Below are 27410 nucleotides of genomic sequence, written 5' to 3' on the forward strand. Positions count from 1 at the left end.
GTTCTCCAAGATGTTTGGGCCAACCTACCTGCCGAGTTCCTTCAAAAACTGTGCGCAAGTGTACCTAGAAGAATTGATGCTGTTTTGAAGGCAAAGGGTGGTCACACCAAATATTGATTGATTTGTAATTAATCAATTATCATTTAGCCACCTGGCATAAAAGGAGGCCTCAGCCTCCCAGTAGAGAGGAGGGAGCTGAGGAAGTAGGTTGGTGTTTTGTTTTGTTTTGTTTTGTTTTGTTTTGTTTAAGGCATTACCCAGCCTGGAAATTGTTATTTTTGCTTTTTGTCTTGCTTTATTTGTGTTTAAATCCCTTTATTTTGGCCCTTGTGCCCTTTCATTTTTGTGTTTATTTATAATAAAATAGTTATTTTTTTGAACTACATACTGTCTCTGGGCCTCTATCCACTCGCCAGCCTGTCACAGTTAAATATATAAGGTCTGAACCTGAACATTTTGGAATGCTTTTGGATGGTTGTTATAAGTGTAACACTTTGAAGTTGCTCTTTAGGAAATATGTGGGATTTTTAGCATTTTGATAAAGGACTCTTCAGAAACAATTACTGTTCCAAGCACCTTTATTATTTTGCTACCAAGTTGCAATTTTAAAATAAATAACACATTTAAACACCAGAAAGTCTTAGAACTTTTTCTTTTGAAAATTGAAAATTCGCATTTGCATTACAAAATACAAATGTAATGATACTGCCAAACTATGCGTACGTCTTATAGGGTACTCCTTCTTTTACCGACGTATTACTCTCAGTGTCACGTCTACATTGAGAGTCAGCCATTTCGCATAAACAAAGAAAACACTGAAATTAAAATATTCTGCATATTGCATTTTATTTGCTGTTGCCAATGCAGATCAGTGTCAGGCTGTTGGGGAACGTGACGTCTGTGTAAAAAGTGATAGTGGGATTATATAGTTTTATGTCTTAGATTGGCTATCCAATGTGTTAATCATTCTGTGGCTGTGTAAGGTATTGTAAAATGATACGGTAGGGGCGGGGCTTTGCTCCGAACAGATATGCTATGGTTTGACTGTGGCGCTAAACTGTAAGATTGCACTGTGTGTACGAATTCTGGTATTTTGTCCGGGACCAGGACTTCAGCTTTACATGTAGGGATTGTCCCATCCAATTAGGGACGGGTGGTCACCCTGTATCTGCGTTGCCAGTAAAGAGTTATATACTAGTACACAGCACGTCTAGATTTCCTACTGCTAACAAACTGCGTTATTTGGAGCCAAGCTAATACTGTATTTATTAAGTTCTATATGCATGTTTTTTTAAAACACAATAGTAGAAATTCGTTTTCAACATTCGTCAACGAAAATATGTGTTCAGCTTTAATGCAGATGGCAACAAATCATTCCTTTTATTTTTTAACAAATTATCCCATTGTTTTCAGTAATCAATATTGTTGAAATTTTCAGAGAATCCAGAATCTCCCAATTCTGTGAAAAAAAAAAAAAAAAAACACAATAAATGACTGATAAACTTATGCTCTAGGTGTCCCTATACATACAAAAATGTGCAATATGCAGCAACAAAACATAGAAGTTATTGAAATAAACTACCCCCTATGCTCTATGGAAAGTAGTAAACCTCTCAGGGTCTGCTTTAACAATCTTATAAATATTCCCATCAACACTGTTCAACCCTTTTCAGCTGATTGTGTTAATTTACGTCTAGCTTTATTCGATGTTAGGTCTCTACCAAATAAAGCTTCCTTAATTAATGATTTTATTGTAGATCCCATGATTTATTATAGATATATTCTTAACTGAACCCTGGCCCAGTGTTGATGATAATATTTCTCTGATTAAAACCTCTCTATTAAATTATACTTTCTTCCAGAAAGCATGCCCTGTTGGGCAGGGGGTAGTGGTTGATTTGCAACCATTTTCTGTGCAGATTACAATTGTGAACAAGAAAATGTTGATGGGTACTCAGTATTTTTTTTAATCTGTGTCTTTTTTAATCAGTATTTTAATGTTTAATAATCAACTACCTGTTCTTATTGTAGTTATTTACCTAATTGCAGTCTTTTTTTGTCAGAATTAACTGATTTCCTGTCTATATTATCTGCTAAATAAGATCGGATTCTTTTACTTATATCAGATTCTCTTGATTATATTTAGCATGTTACATGGCTTACCTTAGCTTTAATCATTTCTCTGTTTTTTGCTGTTCATAATTCATCAACAGTAGGTCTTAGTGTTTACGATAATTTTTGTATTCATGTGCGCTTAAATTATCCTGAATTCTCCCAGAACTTGAGTTGATGGACAACTCGAGTTCTGTCAGAATTCAGGCCAATTCGAGCGCACTTGAGTTGGTGAGCTTTGAGTTTCCATGGTTTTCCGAGTTACTCAAGTTATTACGTGAGCTGGGCAGGCAATACTACTGATTTCCCCCAGAAATACTTGTGAGTTAAACGTCAAGACGTGAATTTGCTGCAGCTGGTATTAGTTAAATTGTCAGTGATTTAAAAGATAAATCGATCTTGATATTCTTTCACATTTGTTTCATGTAATACATATACATATATAGCTGTATATCACTACATAATCATATATATATATATATATATATATATATATATATATATATATATATATATATATATATATATATATAAAAAAAGGCATCTGACAAAGAAAAAGCCTTATACTTGTAATAATGTTTTCAAATCTTCCATCAATCAGACGGTTGCATACAACAGGGTTTCCAATCCTGGCCCTGGGGTCCTCTGTGTCTGCTGGGTTTTATTCATTAATTAAATGAACTATGAATTAGCTTAATTAGACCTTTTTAATTGTTTTAGGGGTTTGATTAAGTAATTGAGAACTCAGCTGGAATAAAAACCAGCAGACACAGGGTTCCCTCAGGACGCCACCCTCTGGCAGACTGGTATGCAGAACTAGGGTAAAGAAGCACTGGAAAATGGAAATAATGTGTCAGATGTCAAAGTGCATATGAAAATGGCAGTGATGAAGTTAATTTGCTTGAGAACATTAAAAGTATTTAAAAAATCATCAAAGGATTAAAAAAAAATTGGAATTGGATGTGATCTGACAGCTGCTACTGTAGTAGGACTACAGTTTTTTTTTTTATGTTAAGCATTTTTGTGTTTTTTTTTTTTTTTTTTTTTTTTAATTAACAGCCAAAAAAAATGTATGCCAGACTTGCTATAAAGTCTGTAACAAAATGGTTGATTGTTATTGTCGATATGTTGTAGATACTACTATTATTGAAGACACCTATAGTGCAGGTATCATAACGTCCTGTGACAGAGAAAGAATGAATCTTGGTTATAAATCCCCCTCCTGACCCGTGCGGGCGCTGTATAAAGGGAGCAGTGTGCCCCGGACTGGATGGTCTGACAGTTCATTCCAGGGAAAGGTGGAAGTTAGCCATCTAGAAAGGGTGTGGAGCCACAGTACACCGAGGCGGATTGGAGGAAAAGCAATTGTACTCGCTAACCAAGGGGGCGTGGCTATAGGTATAAAATCAGATGTCGCCAAGCGAACTGCTCCTTTGTTATGGTTGCGAGAGAACCGCTGAAGGAGTGTAATAAAAGAACCATGAGTGTTTAGTGTTTGTTTGTTTTGTCATTTCTAATTGTACTCGTTTGTTCTTGTTAGACAGCTAACACTTTCTGGGAGCTGTCACTTAAGGCCAGCACTGCTCTACTTTTCACTAATAAATTGTATTTCACCTTTGCACTAAAGTACTCACTCTGGATTTGTGATCGTGTTGTGTTCTGTGTGTGTTTATACTGTGTTTATTATTTCAGAATTGTAACCCGTGGTTTGATCTGTGCAATACATATTGTTGTGTATTGCATGGGATTATTATTTGCTGACGGTCGCAAACACGGCCGAGATAACCATTAAAACAAATAAACAATTGTTTGGACCGTGAACTTTGCTGTTTGTCATCTGTGTACCCATTACATCACCTGTACACCTGCGCACTGCAAACCACTTTGCCACAAGTCCATAAACAAAACAAAACAGTAAAACAAATTAGTTCTGTAACGTATAAAACTGAGTTGATTTTACTAGTGCTTGCTCGTCTATTAAACAATTTAAAATAATTTCGAAGAGAATTAAAGCATTTTCACTTTGGCTTTATATTAACTAAAACTTTGGTGCTTTCAGTTTGGTCTACTGCCAAAGCTGCTGTGGCCACTGACTGTGTACAAGGTTTCTTTGACAACAGTAGAGAAGCTGGAAGCTTTAATCAGTTCATACATCAGGAAATGCTTGGGAGTTCCACACTGTCTCAGAAGAGTGGGACTTTATGGTAAAGGAATACTGCAGTTATCAGTCTCTAACCGAGGAGTTTAAGTGCGCCAAGGTCTAACTGGAAATGAAATAAGTAGTGTTACACGACAGATGCGTAAGGGAGACAGCAGCTGTGTTGAAAACTGGAAGAAAGTGGGCAGCAAAGAAAGACATGGAAGATGCAAAGGCTGCCCTTCGAATCGGTGATATCATGGGGCAAATTCAACATGGAAAAGGAGGCCTTGGTCTCAGTTAAGCTGCTCCTGCATGGCACAAGGCAAATCCAGCTCAATGGAGGAAGCTGGTAGTCAACAAGGTGCAAAATCAGCAGGAGGAGACAATAAGGTGTGTAAAGGTTGTTTCCCAGGCCAAGCAGGGAAATTGGATGAGGTGGGAGAGTGTGGAACAATGCAAGACCAGCTGGCAAGACCTATGGACAATGGAACAGAGCAGGATCAGTTTCCTCATCAGGTCAACATATGATGTTCTCCCATCACCACAGAATCTAAACCTCTGGGTAGGAGAGGATCTCTCATGTCCTTTGTGTTCATCACCTGCAACATGAAGCCTTACCGGTCCATTTATTCAGGACTTTTTTTGGCTTCATTCAGCTCCTTTCGGTCTCACTCAGAAATTGAAAGGTTTTCTCTGCTTTTTCCGGAGAAAAAAACGACTAGAGACCTGTGTGTTATGTCTTTTTGATGATGTCGGACAAGGTCCGACTTCAGACTGGAAAGGGAAAATTGTAATGTCGGACCTTGTCCGACATAGGACCACAAACGGTTAAGGTACATTTTGACAGGATGTAAGGTGGGTCTTAGCCAAGGAGGGGTTACTTGGCGCCATGACCAGGTGCTGTGATGTTTGGCCTTAGCATTGGAAGACAAGCGTAACCTGACAAATAAGTTGCCACCAGTTCTATCAAAGCATTACACACAAAAGACATCATTCCTTCGCCCAGGAGAGCAACCGCCAAGAAAAGGTATTAAAACCAAGCCTCGCCCAGGACAACTGGAAGCTACTGGAAGATGCTGGCCGATGTTGGTCAACGGCTTATTTTTCCACCTGAGATTACCGCCACTAACCTTCGACCAGATATTGTCTTGTGGTCTGGATCAGCACGCCTTGTTCACCTGGTAGAGTTAACATTACCATTGGAGAATGCTGTAGATGAGGCTTATGAAAGGAAGAAACTTCGATATGCTCAACTAGCCACTGAAGCAGAACAGCGAGGATAGATAGTCCGGGTTTACCCAGTGGAGGTGGGTTGTCGAGGATATGGGGCACACTCCACAACCCGGTTTCTCAGAGACGTCGGATTCAGTGGCCAATAGTTGCACCACACAGTGAAGAACTTATCTGAAGCAGTAGAGCGGAGCAGCAACTGGCTGTGGTTGAGACAGAAATATTCTGGATGGGGATCTCAAGCACAATAGAAAGAAATCAACACTGATGTACCGTTAAATAAGCTGGGCTGAGTTGAGTGGGGGATGGAGGGGGGTGATACTGGGATGCCACTGTCACTGTTGAGCCCTCTTGAGGTGTCGTGGGTTTGTTGATGAAACACCGAGGACAGAAGGTGCCCACTTGAAGACCCCAGAGATGTACCCTATTTAGGTCAATCCAGACGGTTGTCATGCTGGGGAGACCGCACTGTGATTGATCCCGGGAGCCAGCGTCGCAGCCGTTGTGTGTGCTGGGGAAGCAAAATAAGCTGAACCCTGGAGCCAGCATTACACTTCTGCCATCAACACCAGGCAGAAGGATATCAACATCAACAGATGGAAAGAAACGCAAATGGATGGAGATGCAAATGGATCACATTAATTTACTGTAAAGCTACATCTTAGTTGGTGCTTATCTTGGAGAGAGCCAAGTTCAAATCAGCATGAAGTTTTTAACATCTACTCTTATGTAATGGAAATCATTATCATATGGAAGGAAACACAAATTGATGGAGACACAGATGGATCATATTAGTTTACTGTAAATCTATGTCTTAGTTGGAGCTTATCTTATCGAGAGGCAAGTTCAAATCAGCATGAAGTTTTAACATCTACTCTCATGTAATGGAAATCATCTTGTTAAAGTTTTCACATGTGGCAATACTGTCCTATAATTACATGATACTGTGATCATTCTACTGTATTATGTTGTGAACCATAGCTGAATTTTAAAATTGAGAGATAGCAAATGCTTACTGTAAAAGTTTACCGGTACCTTAAAATTAAGGGCCATATAAGAATAATAAATACTGTAACTGATTAGAAGGCCCTATTGCTGTTGTCCAAGTTGCTGCCGTGACAGTGTAGATAACTATTTACTCTAAATGACATACTGTTTTAGCAGACAGATTTAATTTAGTAAGCATTTATTTAAATGTTTTTGGAATTCAAAATATAAATGCAAAACTGCGTTGCATTTTTCTTTGTGACCATGCTAAGTGAAAAATGACAATTGAAAACTGTCAAAATCCCCCAAGGTAGCAAAACCAGCCAAAATGTCCTGTTATATGGTATGTCCCCGTCCCCTAGTACAACATTTTTGATTGACATTTAGTGATGTAATTTCCTACCAGTCCGAATTCAGACTTTAGAATTCAGGCCAGCCTCAGGAGTGAAATCGGACCAGATAATTCGTGCTGCTGCCTGAATTGGGAGCCAGCTCGAGTAATTTAAAAACATGGAAACGGTGAGTATGTTCCCGAGTTCTGTGGTTCATGGAAACTTCGTTTTAGTTGACAGATGTAACCTCTTTTTAGCTTTACTTTTTACTTTTGATATTGTGGTCCCAATTAAAACTCGAACGGTCTCTTCTAAGCAAAATCCACCATGGGTTAACCTTGAAAAGTTCCAGTCTGGGTTTGGATCTGCTCATAGTACAGAAATTGCCCTTATCAGAGAATATTTACTGATGAGTGCAAACTCTGTCTATATCCATTTTTGTTCTTTTAGACCTTAGTGCTGCATTTTATACTGTGGAACATGTCATTTTGATTGAATCATATTAAAATTTGGGTTGGCTTGACTAACTGTTCTAAGCTGCTTTAAGCTAACTAACAGGACTTTGTTTCTTTAGTGGCCTCTGTATCAAGATTATCTTCTATTACTTCTGGTGTCTCTCGGGGCTCTATTCTTGGTCCCATTTTATTTTCTTTAAATATGCTACCACTGGGTGAGATCATTCTAGATGAAACTAGTGCAAATTTTCACTGTTATGCTGCCGATACACAGCGTTATATATTTATGTTATATCTGGTGACACCACTGCTTTCAGGCTTACTAGAGTGTCTAATATCAAAGGTTTCAAGAATATTTACTATCAAGTGAGAGCAAAGAGGTGGCTCCAAGCTCAGTGCGTTGATTCATGCTTCAAGGTGTATCATACACTGAAGCGTTAGACTCGCTCCCTCCGCCCCCACACCTATTTACCCAGATATGATTTATTCATCTCTCTCTCTCTCTCTCTCTCTCTCTCTCTCTCTCTCTCTCTCTCTCTCTCTCTCTCTCTCTAGTTCAGGCTTTTTTTGTTAGGGCGTGTTGTTGTGGTTGTTCCACCCTGTTGTTGATTGTTATTGCCTACATGTCATTTTTTAGTCAAAACCTTTCCTTATGACTTAATAAAAATAAATATTTATTGGTTTACGGTAAAAATGATTTGTCTGTATTTCGTCAGTGTTCATTACATTCATACAAACATATAGCTGTCAGCTGGTTTGTACGCTGTACTCATAATAATCAAGCGCATGCAGAAGACAGAAAAAAAAACTTCACTCCCGTAGGACCGGCAGTGCATTTTAGAACTCACTACTCAAAGGGTTAAATCAAGTGTAATACATTGACCTCCTTATTGTCATCTAAATGCAATACAATCCAACAAAAAGAGGTGTTCTAGACAGCTGAAAGAGTCATTTAGTGCCAACTGATTTTACCCATGTTTTTTTATCCACTATTTAGAATATCAAGTTGTGTTCCTTCACTGCAGCACCTCCCTACAACAGCTGAGCAGAACTGAGGCTCAGTATATGTTCTCCAACACCACCACCAAACTATTCGCCTCTTTACGCGCATTACATCAGATAAATGATAAAAGCCAGACCTGCAGGTGTCCGCTTGAGTTCAATGGGTCCAGTAGATGATGCTAAGCACTGGTGAATTGACAGTCCCTGCCAATTTTGGCTCTCTTGAACACAAATAATGTTGAATTGAACAAATACCATAGTTTCTTTCCACCTAAATGTATTGTGCTCTGAATAGTAGTATGACAATACCAAACAAAGAGCAATGTCTCCCACAACACGTTGGCCGCAAAGATGTAAAAGCTTGTCTTCCAAACAGTCAGGGTTCTCAATTTCTCCTTGAGTGAGATGGCAGCTGTCATTGACATTGGAAGCATGACATAAACGGCTGCATATGATATTAATACATAAACGTATATTGGTAATGTAACTTGATTAATGAAACTGTGTGTCTTGAGAAACAGGGCAAACTGCTTTGTCTTGAGAAGAGAGCAGACATGCTGAACTATGTGACCTACTGACCTATTAAGGTGCCACCTGGATTGGATCAGGCTGAACAGACAGTTGAATTATGTACAGATAATTCACATGTTCAACAACAATCGTTTTGATGCAAGGAAGACATAAACTATCAAAGGATTGTGAGTTTAAAGAGGCAAGATACACAAACAATCTCATGATAGTATTTATTTAACAGATTGAAAAGACTATAAATATCCAAGCAAAACTAAATATTTGGCGCTCCACAATCCGAATGTTAAACAAGGTGCTGTCACTCCACTAAGCGAACCTACAACTCCAGGACTCAAGGAAGAAGAAGCAAGCTGCAAGAAAGTCACAAGCAATGAGACCGGATGGAGGACTGCCATAAAATCTACAGTAAATTGCTGTTGTATATATGTGTTTTTCTTTACTGCCTTGCAGTTTAACGAGAAAAGGTAGCGATGTGACTCCTCTACCAGGATCCAGCTCTGCAGTGTCCTGCTGTTGAGTTGAATCGGCCAGCTTGTTTTCAGCAACTCCTCTGCCGGGATCCAGCTCTGCTGTGTTGAGTTGAATGCACCAGCTTGTTTGTTGCACCAGCTTGTTGGTGACTGTTATTTTACCCTCACAAGTGCTATTGTGTGTGTGTATATGTGTTTTTCATTACTGCCGTGCAGTTTGAAAAGAAAAAGTAGTAGCAGCGTGATTCCTCAAACGGGACCCAGCTCTGCAGGGTCCCGCTGTTGAGCTGAATCAGTAGTGGCATATGTCAACCACCAGGGTGACCTTCGGTCCACAGGGCTGCATCGCCTAGCCTTCAGGTTTTTGATTTGGGCACAATGGAACCTACTGCATTTGGGAACAGTTCGGGAAGGCGCATGTCAATCTCTTTGCCTCGGCGGAGACGACACACCGCCCCCCTGTCGTACTCCCTCCACCACTACGGCGGTCCACTCCGCTTCGACGCCCTAGCCCATGTATGGCCCAGAGCGCTTCTTTACGTGCTTCCGCCACTGCCATTGCTCCCGGCCTTTCTTGGAAAGGCTTGGTCAGAGAAGGCATCAGTTCTCCTAGTGGCCCCCACGTGGACCAGGAGAATCTGGTTTCCATCCCTGTGCCAGCTATTGAACGCCCCATGGTCATGGGTACACTGCAGAATGCTAGGGTGCATTCTACTAGGTCGCTGTATGCCTATAAGTGGAAATATTTTCAAGATTGGTGTCATACTAATGGTTATGATCCAATCTCCTGTCCCATGCCTGTCATCTTGCAGTTTCTGCAAGATCTGCTTGAGGCTGGTAGATCACCTTCCACACTGAAGGTTTACCTAGCGGCTACTCTTCTTGCATGCCCTCGTTGACTCAGTGTCCCCGGGCACGCATTTTCTGGCTACCCGGTTTCTCCAAGGCGCTCAGCGACTACTCTCCCGGAATGGACCCTTGAGATTGTACTGGACGCTCTCACACAGGCCCCGTTTGAGCCTATATACTCCACTGAGTTGAAGCATCTGTCCATGAAGACAGCCTTCCTCATGGCTATTACCTCTGCAAAGCGGGTTAGTGAGCTGCAGACACTGTTGGTGCATAGCTCCTGCATGCGTATTTGGGATGATGTCCCTACGTGCAAACCCTGCTTTTCTCCCCAAGGTGGTTACAACCTTCCACTTGAATCAGTCCGTGGAACTGGAGTCCTTTCATCCTTCACCGTTTGCTACAAGTGGAAGATAAGAAGTTGAACCTTCTCTGCCCGGTACAAGCATTCAGATGTTATGTGGATAGGACAAGAGCGCTGCGTCAATCTGATCAGCTCTTCATCTGCCTTGGAACACGGACCCTGGGACAGCCCCTTTCAAAGCAGCGACTGTCGCATTGACAGCGACTGCGTATGAAAGTGCTGGCTTACCCCCACCTGGGCAGGTAGCCGCACATTCCATGAGAGGTGTGGCTACGTCATGTGACCTCTCCCAACGCGACGGCTCTGGTACACATTTCCCATAACAATGTTTTGGTGGCCATCTTCGAATTGAAAGGGACCGTTAGTTTACCTACCGTAAACCTGGTTCCCTGAAAGAGAAGATGGCCACCAACCACAAGGTCTCTTTGGTCAACATCACAGTTTCGTCACGAAAGAGAGCGAATCTCCCCTGCGTGAAGGTTAAGTACCCTCGGGAGGCGGGACCGAGGGGGTCACCGAGGGAAGAGGGCCTATCGGCAACTTTGATAGAAAGAGCTCAGAGACACTTACCAATAGGCAGGAGTGTATCCCATAACAAAGTTTTGGTGGCCATCTTCTCTTTCAGGGAACCAGGTTTACGGTAGGTAAGCTAATGTTTGTGTGTGTGGAGATAGGTGGTGGCATATTTCAAATGCCTGGTAGCCAGCATGAGTGCAGTGAGAGGTTTGAATTGTGTTTTGTGCTTAGAGACTAAGAGATTTACTTTCTGACTTTTCTGTTTATTATCTGTGTACTTTATAAAATACTACTGTTGATTAAACATTCTTTGTGTCTGCATATGAATGTGTGTTCATAGTAAATCCTCAATGCTTGCAACACGTCAATTAAATATTATTAATAAGACAACTAATCGACCCAGATAAACATAATCAATTATTGAATTGTTCTTACAGGTTCAATCAAAATTCTACAATGAGAAGTTAGAAGTCTTGCAACAACGGTAATTACTTTTTTAAAAAGGTAAAACCATGTTAAAGTTTGAGAATTGTACAAACAACAAACCAGCTATGGTTTGAGATTTCTGACCCCAACTAAAAACTGTATAGCCTGAGGAATTTCAACAGGTAAGAATAATTTTATTGTGACAGCACAATGCAAAAAAGGAAGTTGACGAAAAAAGGTTGCAGACAAAAGTATTGGCACCCTATACTTATTATAAGAATATTCAAGAAAACACATTAAATACAAACTTTTAGTGAACATTAGCAACTAAATTAATATGAAAAAGACCAAAATACACAATTTAACACAAAATACACAAAATACACAATTTAACAACACACAATCTTTATATATATATATATATATATATATATAATATATATAATATAATTAAGTAATTTCAAACATTTGGTTGTGACAAAAGTATTAGCACCTTTACAAGTCTGTAAACATGTTATAAAACTAATTTAAAAATACATTAACTGATTGAAAAACCATTACACAGTAATTAATCTGCATTATAAAGTCAATACCTAGGAAAGTGGTAACTATTTCCGACATCTATTGAAGAAAAATGTTTTGGTTACTCAGCAGATGATGGTCGTGAGAAAGGAGTGAGAAAGGAATTGGATTCAGTTGGATTCAAGCACTTGTAGCAAAACTACAACAAAGGAAATGGCTGCAGAAAAGTATCAAAGAAAAATAACAAAATTCACAATTGCAGCAATAATCAAGAAGTACCACAAAAAAAAAAAAAAATCAACTAACATGCTCAAAAGAAGTGGACGTTCAAAGCAAATTACTGGTACAGCAGGTATGGAATCGTCCGGGCAGCTAAAAACAAATCCAAAATTAACAGCCAAGGACTTAAAGAAAGATTGAAAAGCATCAGCATAACTATGCATGAAAGAACTGTACAAAGACGCCTGAACACTGAAGAGCTGTGAGTACGTAGACCTCGCTCCAAACCACTTTTAAAGTAAATTCATAAAACTTAAATATGCCAAAAAATATGAACAGGAATCTGAAGCATTCTTCAACATAATTATCTGGTCTGATGGAATTAAAACATAACCTTCCCCCCAAAAAGGGACCATAATATGCTTGAAGAAAAAAAGGGAAAGCCTTCAATGAAGAAAATGTACCTACAGTTAAATATGGAGGTGGTTTAATTATGATATGGAGGTTTTAGCAGTTCAGGGACTGGAGACACTCATCTGATTAAAGATTGAATAACATGGCTATGTATTAAAACATTCTACAAAGTACAATGATACCATCTCAGTAGGCTGATTGGCAACTTCTAATAAGACATTGACCCAAAGCATACAGCTACGTCAACTCTGGAGTTCTTGAAGAAAGTGAAGATAAAAGTCCTGAAATGGCCTTCATAATCACCAGATCTCAATCCAATAGAAATGCTTTGGACTGATTTGAAAGAAGCTCTGCCCAAGCCTTGTGTACCCAATTTGGCTGAGCTGAAGGAAATATGCAAGACAGAATGGGCCCAGATGGTTAACAATTATCATATTTGTCTGAAATTTGTAATAAAACGTTTTATGATTCCCCCCCCCCCCCCCGTTATGAAAACAGTACTTCATTTGAAATTAATTTATTGTTTTTGAAAAATATTAATAAACAATTTAATGACAATAGTAACATTATTTTGCTTGTTTTATATTAAAAAGTAAACTAAATGTTACCTTGAATTGTGGTATAATAAGCGCAGGGTGCCAGTGCTTTGTCTGCGATGGTAAGTAGAATCTCTTCATAAAATCAGTGGTCAAAAATGATTACCTTTACATGGTCCTTTTTGAAATAAAATGTCATCTATCGCAATATCACTTCTTATTGAGTTTCCACGGACACCTTCAAAGACAATCTGCAGCACAAGTGACAAAAAAGATAACCATGTGATGATCTATCATTTATTTTTCTTGCTTTAAAAAAAATAATGACATGAAACTGTTCTCACTCACTAACCCATGATCACTAACCCATCAGCTTTAGATAATGTGCATCTTAAGTATTTAAAGATCCTTGACAGAATAATTTGAACACTGTACAGTTTTTATTATGGGTGCTGCAACAATGCAGGGATAGAAAAGGGCAATATGCACTGATTAGTATTAGTTGCTGCTCTGCCACTGTCCTTCTGAGCCTATCACTGTATATTCAAGAGAACATTCAACAACTCGCTGTCTACTGTGATGGGATTGCCTGTTAATTATTCTATACATGTTTTTTGGGAGTATTCCCGCTTGGCAGCGAGACACGTTTGTCTGCAGGAGATACTGACCACATTTATCCTTCTACTGATGAACACAATCCCAGTCTGCCATCATACAAAAGAGCCGATGCATTAAAGTCAGAGAATAGCTGAAAAAGCTTGTATAGTCTCCACCAAACCCATAAATAAATTATACTGGAGAGATCATCTTAATAGGCAGAAAGTTCAAATATCTTCAGGTACAAAAGAACAGTGATAAAGTTCACCCAATATTAAACAATCATTCCTACTCAGCGTTTTTGTTTTAATAACCATTTTTATGTTCTGCCACTCGTGATCCCTGCGTACACAACACTCCTTTTCTTTAGATAAACATTTTTTTAAAACTATTTAAAACAGATCTCAATGTGCCGAAACCTATTCTAGGCTACTGACCTGATGGTTCCTATCACACTTGTACTCCACCAAGCCTTTAAGCCAAGAGATACTCTGCTCTCCTCTGCGCCTCCAGAGCAACACCTCCTCTCTCTGTCCTTCTTTCTTTAAATAGATGCTCAGCAGGCCAGTCCCAGAACCATACATGTTATAGAAAAACACCAGGCACTGCTGATGCAAGAAGCCTCGTAGTTCATTCGACAGTAAGCGAGCATTATGTCCAGAGATCATAGGGGAAGCCTCAATGTACATGTAGTACCCTAAAATTGGTAAAATAAAAATCAGCATTAGGTGACGGGTTAACAACTCACAGGTTCTTTAACAAATGGCACCACAATAGTAATACAATGTCTCTGTACTTGAGTACATTGGTACAATAGTTTAATATTTTGACATGTCAATTGTATTACAGTGGTTCAACATATACACACACCATGAGACCATAACAGTACCAGACCACTGCACAATATCTGTTCCAAATCCACTGTGTTGAGATTTCTGGTAATGCTGTGGTTTGGTAATTCATGGGTTCTGCTGTGGCAGTAAGACAATGATTCTTGGTGGTAAATCTCCCTCCAAACCTGTGAGGGAGCTAAGTAATGGGAACAGAGTACCCTATGGTTTAAAGAAAGTCGGACATTTAGAAAAGTGGCGGAGCTTCAGTAAATTGACTCATCAACCCGGAAGGGAAATGAGGTGGCAGCCGTAGATTGGCGAAGTGGCTGCAATCATTTACCAAGGGGTCATGAGTGACGGTATAAGTAGGGGACGAAGTGACGTAATCTGTTCCTTTGTTTTGGTTAGAGAAAAGAACCCGGAAGGACCTGTGTTTTGTGTAACCATAGCGTGAGTGTTTGTTTGTTTGTCTCTAACTGTGTCTTGTTATTAGTAGATGGCTAACACATTCCAAAGCTGTCGCCAAGGGCCAGCACAAACCCGGAACACCAATATCACCAATAACCACTTTGCCACGTGTGGTGTCAGAACACAGGGTCATGGACTGCAACGCACTGGCAGAGCTGCTGGAGGCGCTGGATAGCAGACAGAAGGCAGAGGAAAGAAAGAGAGGAGTGATACATTGCGCTCTTTGAGAGGATAGGGATGGCAATAACGCCACACCATACAGCAGCACCCACAATGACAGCCCCAAAAGCTCGGGCACTGAAGAAGATGGCGGAGGATGACCCAGAGGCATACCTGGTCTCATTTGAGTGTCTAGCCATCACCTCATCATGGCCGCAGGGTTTCTGGGCAAGCCAGCTGAGACCCTGCCTGATTGGGGAGGGTCAGGTAGCATACCAGGCACCGAGCAACGCGGGCACCACCTATTACGACCTGGTGAAGCTGGCCATTCTACATCGTCTCAAGATCACCTTGGAGATTCACCGGGAACGGTTAAGGGAGTACCAAAGGTCCCCAGATACACCAAGGTGTTTGCGGAAAGGTTGGGTGACAACATGATACACTGGCTGATCCCTGCCAAGAAGACCAATCTGCAAATGGGGGAGGCAGTGGTAGTAGAGCAGTTATGCCATGTGGTCAGCGCCGAAACCCAAGCCTGGATATGACACCACAATGGAGTGTGACATGGCGACGTGTAACTGGGCACCTGAAATAGGTAAGCGAGGAGAATATGGTCGGGAGGGGCCTTGTACTGTTAATGTGGTTTTAGGGAATGTGAATGCCCATGCATTAGCAGACACAGGGTGTGAGCAGACCTTAATTAGGACAGCTCTCCTAGGCGATGTGTCATGGAAGCTACAAGGTCAGGTAGCTATCTCCTGTATCCATGGAGACATGATGACATACCCCACCATAAAAGCATATTTATTGGTAGGACCAATAAAACGTCACCTCGTAGTGGGGGTGGTGGAAAGGCTACCACACCCAATTATTCTGGGCCGAGACTGGTCAAACTAAAAAGAATTACTGAAATTAATGGCAGTATCGACCACACACAAAATCATGACAGAAAAGAAAGGGAAATAATTGGTGATGTTTTCCCCCTTTTTTGTAGAAAAATGAATAAAGATAGACGGATAAGAAAATGGGAGGTAGAGTTAATGAGACAAGGCTGGCGTTTGGTGGGAGAACACTCAGATGGTAACAAACACCAGTCAAGGGGGATCAGAATGCAGTGTGACCAAGAGGGCAAGGTTACTGGGCCATCTAGGGCAGATGCTACTCCCGCCCCTCTCAATATGCCAGACATGTGGCACTCAAGCACGGACATAGTGGCGGGCCAACACAATTACCCGTCACTACTGCACGCTTGGGGACAGGTCCGGTCTATTGAAGGTAAGGATGTTGACGGCGCTGGGGCGCTGGTATTTCCTGACTTCAGTATCAAGTGGCAATTACTGTATAGGGTAAACCTATATTGCACAACTATTGGTTCCACTGTTTTGTCGGCCCGAGGTTATGAGGCTGGCACATGATATCCCTTTTGCGGGGCACCTCAGAGCTGACAAAACAAGGGAACGGATATTGGCTCAATTCTATTGGGTAGGATCTCATACTGATGTGTCGATATGTAGCCACATGCCCAGGCTGCCAGTGAGTAGTGCCGGGTTGAGTGCACCCTGGGCTCTTTGGTTCCACTACCAATTATTTCCACCCCTTTGAAGGCATTGCAGTGGACATAGTGGGCCATCTGCTACCTTCCAATTCTGGGTATACACATATATTTGTGGTGGTAGATTATGCAATGAGATACCTGGCGGCAGTTCCACTAAGGTCCACTAGTGCCGCTGCAATAGCCACAGAGTTAGTGCAGATTATGGCTAGAGTAAGGATCATCAAGGAGATTTTGAATGATCATGGAAACACCTTTTTATCTAAAACATTACACCACAGATGGATGGTTTGGTGGAGTGATTTAATCAGACTTTGAAGTTGATGCTGAGACGTTTTGTAACTCAAGAGCAAAAACATTGGGCATCGTTTCTTCCTTACCTCCTTTTTGCAGTGAGAGAGGTGCCGCAGAGTTTGACAGGGTGCTCCCCCTTTGAGCTATTATACGGCCGACAGCCTCGCGGCATCCTCGATCTGTTAAGACGGGTGGGAGGAGCATAAAGGCTCGCCCAAAAATGTAGTGATGCATGTGCTCCTACTGAGAGATCATCTGGATTTGGTCAATCGTTTGGCCCAGGACAATCTCAAATCGGCTCAGCACCAGCAACAGCAGCAATACAACAAAAATGCATGAATTCAAACCTTTTGACTTGAGAAAGGTAATGCTGCTACTTCCCTCCTCAGAATCAAAATGATGTGCTAAATGGCAGAGGCCATATTCGGGCTATAGGAAAGGTGATTTATGAAATTAGATGGCCCAATCACTGTAATGAACATGAAATTGATCATGTAGATGTATTAACCCTTTGCGGTCCATTTATTCAGCGCCCGTCAGGCAGGTCCAATTTATTTTCACACGCGCAGTTTATTTCACATGCACTGTTTAAAATATTTTTTTCTGAGTAAAACTGGTTTAAAGGGCATTGCAATGCTAAGTGACATCAGTACTGCATCTCCAGCCAAGCCACACCCAGTGTTCGCTTTATTTTTCACATACCTCTTTATAGACGTGCATACTGATAAATCATCTCTTGATCACTTGTTTTATCACCAAACTCTTCAATAATGTGATAGTCATTATTTTATTACTATAACATCTCAAAAAGCTCTGCAAATGTCCGTGATATTCTTTGAGCGCTGGATGTGGAAGCAGCTACCTCCTTTGTTTATGTCTGCTTATCTCTGTGTGGTGCAGCTGCTAGGGCTATTGCTCACACGCCCGTTTTTTTGGTTTAATTCGGCTCCTATTGGTCTCACGCGGCCACTGAATGGTTCTCTTTGCTTTTTCTGGAGAAAATATGACTAGAGACCTGTACTTTACGTGTTTTCGATAATGTCAGACAGGGTCCGACATTGGACCGGAAAGGGAAAATAATAATGTCGGACCTGGTCGGACATAGGACCGCAAAGGGTTAAAGCCCCGGCAAATAAGTAAGGCCTTATTTATATCCCCAGGCAATGTACAGGATGATTTAGGCCCCTGTCCAGAGACTCCTAGTACTAAAATCATTTCAATGGTGGAACAATTGGTTCCAGATCCGCAACAGGAGCTGCGTAAGCTTATTCAGCAATGTTTTTTTCTGACTTGCCCAGGGCAGAACTAACTTGGTTGAATATGACATTATCGCTCCCTCAGGTGTCACAGTACGAGAGAGACCTTACCGGCTCCTGGAAAGTCGACGAAGTGGCGTTCGCAAATAGGTATGGGATATGTTCAAACTTGGGGCGATTGAGCCTTCCAGGAGCAAATGGTGTAGTCCAGTTATCATACTGTCCAAGAAAGACAGCACCAATCGCTTCTGTGTAGACTTCCAGTAGGTAAACTCTATTGCCAAGTTCGATGCCTACCCTATGCCTTGGGTCGACGAACTTCTAGATAGACTAGATAGATTAAGCTGCAGTTTGAGAGAGAAACGCATTTTCAACACCAGAAGGCCCATTTCACTTGAAAACCATGCCTTTTCAGCTGCATGAAGCGCCCTCTGCCTTTCAGAGACTGATGAACCAGGTTTTACAGCCACATCATGAATATGCAGCTGCGTACATTGATGACGTTGTTATTTACAGCTCCACCTGGCGAGAGCATTTAGCTAGGATTACAGCCGTCCTTCAGTCTCTAAGGGTAGCCCGGCTGACAGCTAACTTGGGAAAATGCGTGTTTGCCAAAACAGAGACTTAATATTTGGGATTTTTAATGGGGAAATGGAAGGGTGAAACCCGTTGTCACCAAAACCTAGACTTTGGTAGATGCGGCCATCCCCAAAACCAAGACTTGGGTGAGGCCAGTTATTACCGCCGCTTTATCCCTGAGTATGCCATAGTGGTTAACCCCTTAGTCGACCTCACAAAAAAGAGTGCACCAAATTTGATTAAATGGTCAGTAGAGTGTCAGGGGGTGTTTGATACTGTTAAGCGAAGACTCTGCCAGGCCCCCACTCTCATCACACCTGATTTCACCAAGAGATTCATCCTCCACACCGATGCTTCGGATGTTGGTTTGGGTGCATTCATGTCAGTAGAGCACCCGATACTATACATCAGCAAATAGATGCTCCCTTGGGAGCGCAACTATTCCCTCGTCAAAAAGGAGTGTTTGACCATTAAATGGGCTACTCACTCCTTACAATATTACCTGCTGGGACATTCGTTTGCTCCTGTCACAGACCACTACCCACTCAAGTGGTTAAGCACAATGAAGGACAGCAATGCTTGGATAACTCGATGGTATCTGGCATTGCAGCCCTTCATGTACCACATGGTACAGTGTGTGGGGAAAGACCATCAAAACACAGATTATTTTTTCTGGGAGGGGGAGTAATGGGAAAGGTAGATTCAGCCGAGTGTTCCTTCGACTCCACTCTGAGCAGTGGGATATTTGACAGAAAGACAATAATACATGGGGATAAATCTCCCTCCCAACCTGTGAGGACGCTAAGTAACGGAAACAGAGTACCCTAGACTATTTGGCCTGAAACTTCGTTCCTAGGGTTAAAAGGAAGTCGGTCATTTAGAAAAGGGGCGGAGCTTTGGTACATTAACTCATCAACCCGGAAGGGAAATGATGTGGCAGCTGCGGACTGGAGGAGCGGCTGCAATCGTTTACCAAAAGGCCATGAGTGACGGTATAAGTAGGGGACAAAGTAACATAATCTGTTCTTTCGTTTTGGTTAGAGAAAAGAACCTGGAAAGACCAGTGTTTTGTGTAACCATATTGTGGTGTTTGTATGTTTGTCTCTAATTGTGTTTTGTCTTTAGTAGATGGATAAAGCGTTCCGGAGCACTGCACTTGTATCACAAATAACTATTTACACCATGAGCACTGTGACGGAAAGATGAGTTCTGGTGATAAATCTTCCTCCCAACCTGTGAGGGCGCTAAAGAACGGGAGGAGAAGTATCTGGAAGGGCTGGCCTGACAGTTCGTTTCCGGGTCAGGGAAGTGGGTCAGCCTGGAAAGAAGCGAGACTCTGTTGTAAGACCGTATTGACCTGAAAGATAAACGAGAGGCAGCTGCAAGTAATAAGGCAGCTGCAACCGTTTACCTAGATATCATGCGGGATTACATATAGGGGCCAGGGTAACGCTGGTCTTTTCCTTCGTTTGGGTTAACGCTTGGAGAGAGAAGGAGCGAGAGAGGAGCTCTCGTTGTAAAGAGAATTACGTGTTGTGTTTTGTTGTGTTTGTTTTGTAATTGTCTGCGTTTTGCACCACCAGACAGTTAACTCACCTATCCGGAGCTGTCGACCAGGGTCAGCACAATCCGGATCACCACTGCACGGAACCGTCACGAAATACAGTGTCTTCACCCACCACAAGCACGTCTGCACTCACCCAGGACTGGTGACCGTGTGTTCGTTTTGTTCGGGACTGTGTCTGTATTATTGCTATCCCCGTGCTTTACACATTGTTGTGTATAGCCGGGGATTTATTATTTAACGGTCACCAGACCTGGATTATAAATAAAAGCACCTTTTCACTGGAAACTGTTGTCTGCCTGTCACTCCTGCATCGCATCACCGCTACACCTGTTCCCCTCCACTAGCCACTTTGCCACACGTGGTGTCAGAACACGGGACTATGGACCGCAACGCGCTGGCGGAGTTGCTGCAGGCACTGGAGACCAGACGGGATGCAGAGGAGAGACGGAGGGAGGAGCGCTATACGGCGCTCATTGAACGGGTAGGGCTGATCGTTGCTGCAGGAGCGACCCCTACCGGAACATCATTGATGTCGGCCCCGAAGGCACGGGCCATGAAAATGACGGCGGAGGATGATCCGGAGGCATTTTTGGTGGCGTTCGAGCGGCTGGCAACCGCGGCGGGATGGCCTCGGGAGTTCTGGGCAAGCCAGCTAGGACCTTGCCTGATCGGGGAAGCGCAGGCAGCTTACCAAGCCCTGAGCGACCAGTACGCCACTGACTATGACCTAGTCAAGCAGGCTATCCTCCGTCGTCTCAACATCACCGCGGAGACCCACCGGACGCGGTTCCGCGAGTACCGGAGAGCCCCGGAGACACGCCCCAGGGTGGTGGCACAGCGGTTGTGCGACCACATGGTCCATTGGCTGACCCCAGAGAAGAAGACCGCTCAACAAATGGGGGAAGCCATTGTGGTGGAACAATTCTGCCATGTGGTCGGCGCCGAAACTCAGGCGTGGGTACGGCGCCACAACCCTGACACCCTGGAGGAGGCGGTCAAATTGGCCGAAGATTTTGAGGACTCTTTGACGTCAGCCCGGGTCGGGATCCTGTCAGCCCCTGCCCTGCTCAGGAACCAACCTCTCCCTCCCTCTCCTCCAACACCACCACCATCACCCTCGTTCCCGGCACCCAGACCTCCCAGACCGCCGACCCCGTTGGGCCCCCTTGCCTCCCCCCCATGGAGACCGAGGATGGCCCCCAGCTGGGGTAGAGGTGTTGCCCCTGCCCCGTTGCCCTACCAGCAGCGGGACAGATATTTAACCTATGCCCCCTCTGTCCCTCCACTCTGTTTTAGGTGTAACCAGCCAGGACATAGGGCCAGGTCATGCCCCGCTGCTATGGAGTGTGACGTGGCTGCATGCAACTGGACACCTGGAACGGGTAAGCAGGGGGAAAACGGTTGGGAGGGGCCCTGTCTGATTGACGTGGTTTTAGGGAATGTGAAAACCCACGCGTTAGTGGACACAGGGTGTGAGCAGACCTTGATCAGGACAGCTCTCTTGGGCGGTATGTCGTGGCGGCCACAAGGTCAGGTGGCCATCTCCTGTATCCATGGAGACACGGCGGCATACCCCACCCTAAAAGTATATTTATCGGTAGGACCGATAAAACGTCACCTTGTAGTCGGGGTGGCGGAAAGGTTGCCGCACCCAGTTATTCTGGGCCGAGACTGGCCAAAATTCAAAGAATTGGTGCAAATAATGGCAGTCTCAGCCACACACGTAAACGTGGCAGAAAAAGGGAAAAAGGAACGGATTGGTGATGTGTTTCCTTTTCATACTGAAATGTTTTCCCCTCTTTTCCGTCCTAGAAAAACAAATAAGGAGAGACGGACCGCGAAATGGGAGGGAGCGTCTTTGAGACAAGGCTGGGGTCTGGTGGGAGAGTGCTGTAATGGTAACAAACGCCAGTCGAAGGGAGTGGGAACGCAGTGCGACCGAGAGGGCCAGGTTACTGGGCCGACTAGGGCAGAGGTTATTCCAGCCCCTCTCAATATACCGGACCCGTGGTACTCAAGCGCGGACCTAGTGTGGGGCCAAAAGAACGACCCGTCACTGGTGCACGCTTGGGGGCAGGTCCGGTCCATTGAAGGTAAGGATGTTGATGGCGCTGGGCCGCTAGTATATCCACATTTCAGTATAAAGGGGCAATTACTATATAGGGTAAACCTAGCCGCGGGCACAGGACAGCCTGTAACACAATTATTGGTTCCCCCGTCTTGTCGGACCGAGGTCATGAGGCTGGCGCATGATATCCCTTTTGCGGGGCACCTCGGAGCCGAGAAGACGAGGGAACGGATATTGGCTCGATTCTATTGGCTCGGTCTTCATACTGATGTGTCGAAATATGTAGCCACATGCCCAGACTGCCAGCGAGTAGCGCCAGGTCGAGTGCGCCCCGCTCCTTTGGTCCCACTGCCGATTATTTCCACTCCGTTCGAGCGCATTGCAATGGACATAATGGGCCCTTTGCTACCTTCTGACTCTGGGTATACGCATATATTAGTAGTGGTGGATTATGCAACGCGATACCCAGAGGCAGTTCCATTGAGGTCCACTAGTGCAGCTGCAATAGCCACCGAGTTAGCGCAGATTATGGCTAGAGTAGGGATCCCCAAGGAGATTTTGACGGATCACGGAACCAATTTTTTGTCCAATACGTTACAGCAGGTGTACAAAATATTAAAAATACGTCCCATCAGGACGTCCGTTTATCATCCACAATCGGACGGTTTGGTTGAACGTTTTAATCAGACCTTAAAGTCGATGCTGAGGCGATTTGTAACACAGGAGCAGAAACATTGGGCATCGCTTCTTCCCTACCTCCTTTTTGCGGTGAGAGAAGTGCCGCAGAGTTCAACGGGGTTCTCCCCCTTTGAGCTCCTGTACGGCCGGCAGCCTCGCGGCATTCTCGACCTGCTGAGGGAGGGGTGGGAGGAGCACAAAGGCTCGTCTAAAAATGTAGTGAAGTATGTGCTCCTACTACGAGATCGGCTGGATTTGGTCGGTCGTTTGGCCCAAGACAACCTCAGATCGGCTCAGCACCGACAACAGCAGCATTACAACAAAAATGCACGGATTCGAACCTTTCGACCAGGGGACAAGGTAATGCTGCTACTTCCCTCATCTGAATCGAAATTGTGTGCTAAATGGCAGGGGCCGTATGAGGTGATTCGGGCTATAGGGAAAGTAAATTATGAAATTAGACAGCCCGATCGCCGAAATGAACGTGAAATTTATCATGTCAATTTATTAAAGCCCTGGCAGGCAAGGGAGGTCTTATTTATAGCCCCAGGCAATATGGAGGATGATTTAGGTCCCTGTCCAGAGACCCCGAGCACAAGAGCGATTTCTATGGGGGAACAATTGGTTCCGGATCAGCAAAGAGAGCTGCGTAAGCTTATTGAGGAGTTCAGCGATGTTTTTTCTGACGTGCCCGGCAGGACAAACTTAGTTGAATATGACATTATCTCTCCACCAGGTGTCACAGTGCGAGAGAGACCGTACCGGATCCCGGAAAGTCGACGAAGTGGCGTTCGCAAAGAGGTATGTGATATGCTCGAGCTTGGGGTGATTGAGCCTTCCAGGAGCGAGTGGTGCAGTCCGATCGTCATAGTGGCTAAGAAAGACGGCACCAACCGCTTCTGTGTGGATTTCAGAAAGGTGAACGCTATTGCTAAGTTCGATGCATATCCCATGCCTCGGGTCGACGAACTTTTAGACAGACTGGGAAAAGCGAGGTTTATTTCCACTCTGGACCTGACGAAGGGATATTGGCAAATCCCTTTAACCCGCAGCTCCAGAGAGAAAACCGCATTTTCAACACCAGAAGGGCTGTTCCACTTTAAAACCATGCCGTTTGGGCTACATGGTGCGCCCGCTGCCTTTCAGAGACTGATGGACCAGGTTTTACGCCCACATCATGAATATGCAGCAGCGTATATTGATGACGTGGTGATATACAGCTCCACCTGGCGAGAGCATTTGGCTAGGGTTGCAGCCGTTCTTCAGTCTCTAAGGGCAGCCCGGCTGACAGCTAACTTGAGGAAATGTGCGTTTGCCAAAACAGAGACTCAATATTTGGGATTTTTAATGGGGAATGGAAGGGTGAGACCTGTAGTCACCAAAATCCAGGCTTTGGTTGATGCAGCGATCCCCAAAACCAAGACTCAGGTGAGGTCACTACTGGGCTTAGCCGGTTATTACCGCCGCTTCATCCCCGAGTACGCCACAGTGGTTAACCCGTTAGTCGACCTCACCAAAAAGAGTGCTCCAAATTTAATTAAATGGTCAGCTGAGTGTCAGGGAGCGTTTGATACTATTAAGCGTACACTTTGCCAGGCCCCCACTCTTATTACTCCAGATTTCACCAAGAGATTCATCCTCCACACCGACGCATCGGATGTAGGTTTGGGTGCAGTCTTGTCCCAAAAAGTAGCTGGAGTAGAACACCCGATATTATACCTCAGTAAAAAAATGTTACCTCGGGAACGCAACTACTCCGTAGTCGAAAAAGAGTGTTTGGCCATTAAATGGGCTACTCACTCTTTACGATACTACCTGCTGGGACACTCATTCGATCTGGTCACAGACCACGCCCCACTCAAGTGGTTAAGCACAATGAAGGACAGCAATGCCCGGATAACTCGGTGGTATCTGGCATTGCAGCCCTTCATGTACCACATGGTACACCGTGCGGGGAAAGACCACCAAAATGCGGATTATTTTTCCCGGGAGGGGGGAGTAATGGGGAAGGTAGATTTAGCCGAGTGTTCCTTCGGCTCCACTCTGAGCGGTGGGATATGTGACGGAAAGATGAGTTCTGGTGATAAATCTTCCTCCCAACCTGTGAGGGCGCTAAAGAACGGGAGGAGAAGTATCTGGAAGGGCTGGCCTGACAGTTCGTTTCCGGGTCAGGGAAGTGGGTCAGCCTGGAAAGAAGCGCGACTCTGTTGTAAGACCGTATTGATTTGAGAGATAAACGAGAGGCAGCTGCAAGTAATAAGGCAGCTGCAACCGTTTACCTTGATATCATGCGGGATTACATATAGGGGCCAGGGTAACGCTGGTCTTTTCCTTCGTTTGGGTTAACGCTTGGAGAGAGAAGGAGCGAGAGAGGAGCTCTCGTTGTAAAGAGAATTACGTGTTGTGTTTTGTTGTGTTTGTTTTGTAATTGTCTGCGTTTTGCACCACCAGACAGTTAACTCACCTATCCGGAGCTGTCGACCAGGGTCAGCACAATCCGGATCACCACTGCACGGAACCGTCACAAAATACAGTGTCTTCACCCACCACAAGCACGTCTGCACTCACCCAGGACTGGTGACCGTGTGTTCGTTTTGTTCGGGACTGTGTCTGTGTTATTGCTATCCCCGTGCTTTACACATTGTTGTGTATAGCCGGGGATTTATTATTTAACGGTCACCAGACCTGGATTATAAATAAAAGCACCTTGTCACTGGAAACTGTTGTCTGCCTGTCACTCCTGCATCGCATCACCGTTATACCTGTTCCCCTCCACTAGCCACTTTGCCACAAGCACTAATAAATCACTGTAGACTTGTGTATGTGTTTTGTGTTTCATGTGGGTGTATAAATAACGGGACTATTGTTTCGGGGATTTCAATTTTAATAATCCACTCTGCTGTATTGCTTAGAATCATTTATTGTTTACTGTTTGTTTTGCCATCAGACACTGGACATACAAACCATTAAACAACTTTGCACCTGGATTATAATTGTCTGCCTGCACTCTGTTAACCAATTTGCCACACCCGTCTTAAAGTGTCCTGAGATTCTGGAGCCTGTTGACAACCCTATCTGAGAGCTATGAGGAAAATATTACTGTGATGAGTGACCCGAATCTGCCTGCGAAATAAAACCCACGTTGATTTAAATGCACCTTGTGTGTAACACATATCAAATAGGCTACAAAATAGTAAAATTATTAGTAAAAAAAATTATTAAATTATTTTAAAAAATTATTTTAATAAAACACACCAGTTCCCAAATGGCTCAACTTGTATTAGCACATTGCTTACGTAAAATTTAATTTAATAAAGCATATTCTTCAACAATATCTTGCACATCTGACAGTTTGTCACAAAGACGGCCGGAGTGGGGGACGTCAGACCATTGGAGGGATGTATTAAAATGGATGTGCGTCTGGGTGGATATAGGATTCGGTTCACCAAATAAGTATTCAGCTGAATCCGAACCCTGTTCCAAAAGTAGGTATTCGGGGCGAATCCGAAATCGAATCCTGGATTGGAATCCTGCATTATAATGAGATACCAACAATAGTAAGGTCAACTGTAAAAATTGACTCACCTACCCCTGTTGTATGATCTCCATTGGGTCCAGTATATGATGTTGGGGTCTGACCTCTTTTTCGTATCCAGTTACTACTGTCTTTCTCATCCTGTATGTAGCCACAGTTATCCACTTCAAAGTCGCATTCACCGGGAGGGCAGGAAAACCGATCTGTAAAAGGATAGGTTAATCTGTGATACAAGGTTATTAAACAGTCCTGTTCTCATCTCCGTAGAATGCTTTTGTGTGTCATTTTCTGCTTCAATTAATTTCAAATTCAAAGGATATTTGATTCTCAAACACTTAGTACAAAGTAATGTAACTAAATATATATTTTAAATTTAATGAAAGTGTATGTCATCTATTCATTACATCGAAAGAGACAAGGTTTGTAATTAGCTGTTCCCTGAATGCATGAAGAAATCACATTATACATTAGAAAACTCCTCTGTATGTGTTTGATTTTGCTGACATTGTTGTCACATCAAGTTCTGGTACCATATGAATTGGGCTGGGTTGAATAGATGTGGTATAAATGAATGTGGGAGTTGCTGCCAGTGGAGTCTAAGTAATAGATTCTCAAAACCTCAAACATGAATAACCACCCACCTAGCAGACAAGTGCAGTATACTTCATCCTGGAAAGAAATTTATTACAGAAAATACTGTTTACTATTTTGTGGTAATA

The 27410-nt window shown here is 43.4% G+C and overlaps 1 protein-coding gene across 1 annotated transcript in view; it reads right to left on the reverse strand.

Moving 5' to 3' along the window:
• Positions 1-466: 466 nt before the first annotated feature.
• Positions 467-27410, reverse strand: part of LOC121319222 (MAM domain-containing protein 2-like) — a 43802-nt gene continuing 16858 nt past the window's right edge. Inside the window, exons 10-14 of the mRNA XM_041256430.1 lie at positions 27329-27332; positions 26742-26940; positions 14140-14399; positions 13272-13356; positions 467-1459 (exon numbers count right to left, since the gene is read on the reverse strand). Of these exons, the coding sequence (XP_041112364.1) occupies positions 1410-1459; positions 13272-13356; positions 14140-14399; positions 26742-26940; positions 27329-27332 (598 nt within the window). The 3' untranslated portion in view covers positions 467-1409. The remainder of the gene's footprint in view (positions 1460-13271; positions 13357-14139; positions 14400-26741; positions 26941-27328; positions 27333-27410) is intronic.

This window comes from Polyodon spathula, chromosome 1, assembly GCF_017654505.1.
Source record: "Polyodon spathula isolate WHYD16114869_AA chromosome 1, ASM1765450v1, whole genome shotgun sequence".
NCBI lineage: Eukaryota > Metazoa > Chordata > Actinopteri > Acipenseriformes > Polyodontidae > Polyodon > Polyodon spathula.